Source organism: Centruroides sculpturatus, unplaced genomic scaffold (assembly GCF_000671375.1).
Source record: "Centruroides sculpturatus isolate CEXI.00-Female unplaced genomic scaffold, Cexi_2.0 scaffold162, whole genome shotgun sequence".
Classification (NCBI taxonomy): domain Eukaryota; kingdom Metazoa; phylum Arthropoda; class Arachnida; order Scorpiones; family Buthidae; genus Centruroides; species Centruroides sculpturatus.
The window spans coordinates 592,920-600,693 of NW_019384555.1; the positions used below are offsets into that span (position 1 = coordinate 592,920).

The window sequence follows — 7,774 nt, forward strand, 5'->3', positions numbered from 1 at the left end:
GTTTTAAATTCGAATTTGTTATTGCGTATTGGTTCGATTATAGAACGATTGTAAACGTTTCAGAAAATTGATCAAATTGAAAATAGTTCGTTTGATTTTCGGCAATTCTCTTCAGCGGTAGGTGTTATATAACAATTACTATGGTTATTGAAATATTGGATGTAAATGGGGTTTGCTTGCAAAACCTCCGCTGACGAAGTCGCGGGTAACAGCTAGTGAAAACATATTTTCATTATACAATAATCCAATTTCGGAAAAAATAATTAAATTTTAATAATCATTTCTAAAAGAGCGTCCGCTATATTAAAATTTAAATTCATAAGTATCTACGAATAAATTAGAATAATCAATCTCTCTTATAATAATTATCGATAGTATTACTTTTTGCTACACAAAAAACCGATACAATTCGGCAACGACGGCGTAACTAAAAAGTTTCGCTCCGCTTCGTCTATCATTCGAGACTAATATAATGGAATCATAATAACGACAAAGGCCATCCACTCTAAATTTAGAATTATTGTAGATATTAAATATATCTTATAATTTTATAATAAAAAAACACTATACATTCACAATTTGTAACAGTTGAGAATATGTCCGTCGATATATCGCTCTTTGCGCTTATTGTTTTGTGTGCGGGAGCCGGCGCCTTTCCTCAAGGTGCCACTGCCGAAACGTGCGAATCCATGATTCCTCGACACGTTACGACGAAACCTTCAAAAAATTCAAATTCTCCTTATACGTTTGTAGCCTCTTCTAATCATTATAACGAAACGTCGAAAAAAATAATTGGTAAGTTCGTAATACGAGATTATTCGATTGTTCGTAGTAAGTAATATGTGTGCGTGAAAACGTACTTTATGCGTAAGCAACCAATTGAGATAGTTCTTTATTAATCCATTTTATACTTTTCTAGTCGATTTAGGAGGCGCTCCGTTTAAAGGTTTTCTCATAGCAGCGATCGATCCCGTTACAAACGAGAGAATCGGAACTTGGTTAAAAAGCCAAGGAATGGATACATTACCGTGTTCCGCCGTAACTCACACTAACGCTAGACCTAAAATTTCGGCTACTCTAATATGGACCCCGCCATCTAACAAAAAAATAGGGGAAGTCATTTTCTTGTAAGTAGAGCGTTTGAAACTTAAAAAATCAATGTAACGTATTCATTGTTTGATAAGAAACTTGATAAAATCTGAGTCAACTTTCCTTTTTTGCAGAGGAACGATAGTGAGATCATTCGATACTTATTATAGTAATCTTTTAGCCGCAATACCTGCGGATGGATTTTATTTGCCGAGATTTAAGTAACTGTTTGTATATTATTTTAAATTAAATTTCGTGTCACATTATTACATTTTTTGTGCTCGATTAATTTGTCGACTTGAGACGCTATAACGCTAAAAATCGTTTGACAGATTACGGTTTCTGGCCGAGTGGATACCACCGCTAAATAAAAAGACTAGTTGGTCGCGGGTTCGCTCCTGGCTAACGGGCTGCCCGAGTTCAGTTTTCGAGGTTTTCTTCACGCGTCTAACATTTAAATGCGAGATGTCGTTATATTTCCATCACCTCACTTCCAGTTATTTTGGAGGTTACGGGGCGTATTAAGTTAGTTAAAAAATAATTATATCATTCGATTTTAAGATTTATTTTATATTTTAAAAATAATTAATTATATCCGGAAAACAGTTAACTTTTTTCCCGGAATCCCGGGAAATGAGAAATCCTACTGTGTGCTATGCCGGACCAGAGTCGAGGCACAGATAGCAACCAAAACAAAACAAAAGTTAAATAAATGTGTCAGTGTGTGTCTGTATTCCGGAATTTCCTGACAATATGACATGTATTCAACATGTCATATTGTCATGCNGAATACGTACATTTTTATAAACATTATTGTTAGTATACAACTCATAATATAACAGATTTTACAATATACAAAAGTATAATTATATTCTTAACTTTAGACATACAAAAAGAAATAATACAGTTTTTCAAGATACATCTTCACAGGCAGAAGATAAGGTAATAATGTCTTCCTGTTGTTGAAATTGAGATATGATTGTAGAGTAAAATATGATATATCTATTACAAAACAAAAAGATGTGTTTCCAAGTCTCATTTTGACCGAAGTACAATATGCATATTTTTCATTAAGATTAATACAAATTTTCTTATTAAATAATACAATACAATAAAACTTTGATTAAATCTTAGTTGTATTAAAGTATGTTTAACAAAATAATTAATATTTCAGTTAAGATATCATTCTGTGTAAAAATGTGATTTAAAAGAACAATGTAATTTACAATGAACATTCTGTTCTACCTCAGACCAGTCTCTCTGTATACTTTGTTCACAATAAGATTTTATAATTATCGGCAAGTACCATTTTATCACATTTGACAAAATAATCCACTATTTCTTTAGTGAAAGTATCCAATTATATTTGTTGTTAGAGTTATCAGATTGTATTTTAATCATTCTATGGTAATATAATCTTCTGACATTTCCAAAATTCTTATCCAGAACTTAATCAACAAAACTGAAATTCTAAAACATCCCATTATTAATCGTATCATATATCCTGGAATCAATCTGGAAAGCTTATAAATCTGACAAAAAAATATACAAAAAATAACTTCTAGATCTTGAAAATGGTTCATCTCCCAGATAGGAAATCTATAAGACAACTCAGAGTTTATTAACAAATGAAATAATTTCTTGTAAGTATTAACATTAGATACTTTTAATGCTGTTAATAAAGGCCACATTTTAAATCAAAATGGTCACAAAATTCTGTTAAAATATTTATTTTTTCTGTAGAAAATTTGGAGTAGCTGCTATAATGACTATCATCAGCATACATCAATATATGAAGCTCTTTATCAACAGAAATATACAAACCTGGAAGGCCAGATAGATTGATACGATCCACCAGTTCATTAACATATAAGGAAAGTGACAAAGGAATTAAAATTTCACTTTGCAATACACCAGAGTCTTTATATCAAATGATTCTGTATATCAATTCATAGTTTTTTAACCCCTGCTTTAGTCTTTCTATAAATATCCATTATCAAATTCCCTTAGTTTGTCTGATATCATCTTTTCGGTTTCATTGGCAAGGGAAATGGCAAAAAATTATTCACAAACTAATTTTCCTGTGTTCATACTATATGTTAGTCTATGTTGGCCTATTAACAAGATGTCATTACATAGTTTTATTTGATGGTTTTGTTTTCTTATTTCATTATTATAGGTTGGGAGTAAATGTTTTTGTCTTTCTCTTGACTCCTTTGTCTGGTGAAAGCTGCATATTCTTCCAATCTTCCTGTAGATTTTGTTGTTTCTTTTTTATAAAAGCAGTAAAAACTCGATCCCAGATCTGATAATTTCAATATAACTGGTTGGTTGACTTGTTTAGTTAAATTATATCTGAACATCATCCTGTGATACAGTCGGCAAGTCTAATAATGATTTGATAAAATTTTATGAAATAGATAATTATGCATTATTATAGAGATGTTTTCCGAAATAGGATAATTATGCATTATTATATTATTATAATGGAGACCATTGACTAAAGTGTCCATTTTGAATTACATAAGTTCTTTTTCTGCTTTTAAGTTATCAATTTGTTGTTTCAGATTAACTTCCCTTTTTTGATACTATTCTTTAGTTTCTCGAATACTTTCATGAATTAAATCTAAATCTTCTTCTATGGAAGTTATTTGATTATAGTGTCTATCATTCGTAGTATTTATTAAATCCGAAATTCTATACCATAAAACTGTCATTGAAGTGTCTGATGAGTTGCCTGGATTAGTTAATGAGGCAGGACAAATTACATTTGACTCACCTGGGGATTTCTGTGGACTCTGTGACACTATGTTTGTATGAGGATCAATTACAACCGAGGACGTATCCTGTGAGTCTTTATCCACATATAGATTGAAGTCTGTTATAAGTTTGGAGTTAGTCGAAGGTGATTGATCTTTCTTGTTGCCCAGTTTAGTACAGTTTAATGGTGGTCTTCCTCGCTTTACCGGTGAATGTCAGTATTTAGTTTTTTTTTTCAAAGGATAATAAATTATATCTAATTCTAATTTTTTCCTTACAACTAAATTAATTAAAAAAAATTACTAGTTCACAAGCTTCCTGTGTGTCGAAGCGAGAAGGAAAAGTCACCAGCAGCCTCGGCTGTCAAGACATGCCCCGCCCAAAAAACTTAATATTAAACAAACAAGTTTTATATTAGTGGATTACATTTGAAAATAAGATTCAAGCTTTGATTTGTACCGAAATTTAGTTACAGATCATTTCACGTATCTTTGTTGGACAATACTCAGTTGAGGCTGTGGAAGTTTTATGAAGTTCAAGACTCCTGTTTCATAAAAAAAATTGTTTATTATTTATTACACTTATTATTAGTAATTTAGAAAAATCACAATAATCATTAAATTATTGATTATTTTTTAAAATCAAATTTGGTGAGGTAAAAGATATATTTTTGAGATTAAATAATCTGTGAAAGTTTCATAGACATTATTACTGTGACTCAATGTTAAAGTAGTTATCATTTTATATTAAATAGTTTAATTATGACATATGTCTCTTTCAGAAATTTTTGTTGATTTTAATACTGTTTTCAGGATTAAAATTTTATAAACAAAAATGAGTTTATTGAACAATATGACATATGTTCAATAAATTCTTAATTTATCAAATCTTAAAATGATTAAAGTCAAACAAAAATATATGAAAATAATACTTTAAACAATTATTTAATTTATTAATATTAAAAATAGATATAACTTAATATCTTCAAGCATAAGAATTCATCTTCAGAAGCTACTCAATAAAATAGTAATATTTAAAAATATTCATAGTTTATTAAATATTTTTAAATATATGAAGAACTTGTGTTTTAAAAAATAATTATGTAATTGAATAACTTTGGAAACAGGTCTGAGTGCTTGAAAATACCATTAATATTTGCAACTACTTTATTGATATCAATAACTTCAATAAAATGGTTAATTATAATTTTTTTCTACAAACATTATTATTCTTTTCTTGAAATGAATGGAAGATATAAGTAATAATTTAATTTTAATTAATCAGTTTATATTTTACACGATGTTCTTTAAAAATAGCTAATAAGGAAATTATTGAAAATATACACACTCTTCTCTGAGATTTTTAATTTGCTCATCAAGATGTTGTTCTTTAGATTTTAAACTTTCAATCTGCTCTCTTATATTTTCCATACTGCAATTATTTTTATTGAGAATATGTTCTGTAAAAAAATTTGTTGTTGTTATTAATGTATAAAATGTAAGAAAATTGCTATTATATTTTATTTCATATTTACATAAAAATTTACTAGTAATTTTTAATTTTATCTCTTCTATGACTAAATTATAATTAAATGAATAAAACTTTTCATATATTTAACATAACAAAAAGTTGTTTTAATTATTAATGGTTGGAACATATAAAAAATTGATACATTAGTATTCAAGAAAGAAAATACAAAAACAACAATTTATTATTAAAATAGGCTAAGTTAGCAGTTTCCAAAGTGGGTAGAATGGCTTATTTATGCATTAACGGGTAAAGGAGTTGCAGGGAGCACTGAAAGCGAGCTTTTTTCGAGCACGTATTCACTTACGATCAATCATCAATGGTCATTACTTATTCTGTATGTAACATTCTTACACGTTTATTGACGTAAGAATGTTATATCCAGGCTACGTCCATATTATATCGCCCAACTTTTTACCAGAAACCAGCCACTACTTAGGCGTTAGATGCATAAATAAAACCCAGAAAACTCCACACGGCCAGCCTATCCATCGGGCACGAACATAACCGACTACCAGTGTTTAGTTTCATCCACTCAAAATCAAGATATATGGCCTTCTATGGTTTTTCTTATCTTGTGAAGAAAAATCTCTACTTATACAGGGTGTATCAGAATGACGTTTTAAAAATTTGGGGGATTGTAGAGGATGAAATTTTGAACATTTTGATATAAGGAACCCATAGCCGGAAATGCGATATAAAGTTTCTACAGCACTTTGCACTTGGTATGCTGAATGAAACAGCAGAATACAGTATTTATGACAAGTTTTATTGACAAAATAGTAGAGTACAATCAAACTGTACATTGAATCAGCGGATGCACTACTTTAGAGTAAATGTTCAATGTGACGACCATCAACTTTGTTACATAATGTGCAATGACGAACCATGTTTTGTCCAACTCTCTGTAAGATGCCACGCTCCCTCTGATGACATTTCATACCATCAGAGGGGAGCATGGTATCTTACAGAGATCTTACTGTATCTGGATATACAAGAACTGTTCCTACAGGTGTATATCCACCGTAAGCTCACGAACTGTTCCTACAGGTGTTATGTACACAAGGGACTTTACATAATCTCAGAGGAAGAAGTCAAGAACAATAACATGTCAATGGATAGAAGGGTAACTACAAAGTGAAGGGCGGTCAAGCACTTCCTACTGCTGTAGAAACTTTATATCACATTTCCGGCTATGGGTTCCTTATATCAAAACGTTCAAAATTTCAACCTCTACAATCTCTCAAATTTTTAAAACATTATTCTGATACACCCTGTATAAGGATGGCCTAAAATCCTTACAGAATAACTAGTGCACTCGACCGAAATAAACCTTTTCCATATACTGTATTCTATATTTTAAAATCTGAACAGACTTGTAAGAACCATCATCTCTCATGATTTAATAATTTTCTTATACAAAGTAAATGATTGATGACGATTTGGAATTTTTTCGTCATTTAATATCATTCATTTTCCTGCCAATCGAGATTAAGTTACACCATCTGTCATTAGCAAATGCATAGTTGCCAACCTCCATCTTTCGGACTTTCGAATCTGCTTTCAAAAGCAATTGTCACTCAAGCTAGAAATTCTCCCTTTCCAAGGTAGCATCACCTTTAATGCATTGCTTCACAAACTTGGATTTACAAAAGAAAAAAGTATGCTGCAAAACTCATAACTTGATAAATCTGCCACATCTAAAGTCTTGATGCCATGTTTGCTAAGAGCGATCTTGTCATCTATTGAGAGAGGTAAATTGATTACATCCTCCTCCTAATACTAAATTCAGTTTGCTTGTATGGTGGTTGTTTAGAAATTATCCACACTTCAATATTAGCATTTTCTGAGTTCAGGTTGGCTATAAGCTATAAGGAATTAATTTTTATTACTTTTAAAAGATCAATTTTTCAAATATATTTCCTCAAAAAATTGATGAAAAACAAAACTTTATGGGTTAATTGTACCTAGATAACCCCCGTTTTTGTGCCTGGACCGCAGTTAATCAGAGACAAAGCTTTTTTTTCGTATTCTTTATTTTCTATGCATTTCGGGTGCAATATTTTCTTTAATTTGCACCCCTCTTCAGGATTTTTACATTTCTATAAATTTGGTAAATTTAATTATTACATCGGTAAATTACTACAATAGTTATACAATGGTTAACTAACCTGTTTTAAGTTTTAGATCGACATCTGCCCAGTGTTGATGTTATGTCCCCTAAGGCATTTTTAGACCGTTTCCCCCTCTTTTCCCTTTCCCTTTAGCTCCTCCCATTTCCTCCCACGCGTCGTCTACCTCCATTCCATCATTTAGGTTTATGGTTTTGTTTTTATTAATGATTTCGAAGTGCTCTTTGAATTTTCTTAGATAAATATCTTTTTCTTTATGAATAATT

At 30.6% G+C, this 7,774-nt stretch overlaps 1 protein-coding gene across 1 annotated transcript; it reads left to right on the forward strand.

The window, feature by feature from the left end:
• Positions 1–581: 581 nt before the first annotated feature.
• LOC111623803 (putative defense protein 3) lies at positions 582–2,284 on the forward strand. The gene is made up of 5 exons (XM_023366503.1): positions 582–795; positions 920–1,127; positions 1,224–1,310; positions 1,974–2,031; positions 2,264–2,284. Exons 1-5 carry the CDS (start codon positions 597–599, stop codon positions 2,282–2,284), a joined length of 573 nt encoding a protein of 190 aa, XP_023222271.1. The 5' UTR covers positions 582–596.
• The last annotated feature ends 5,490 nt before the right edge of the window (positions 2,285–7,774 follow it).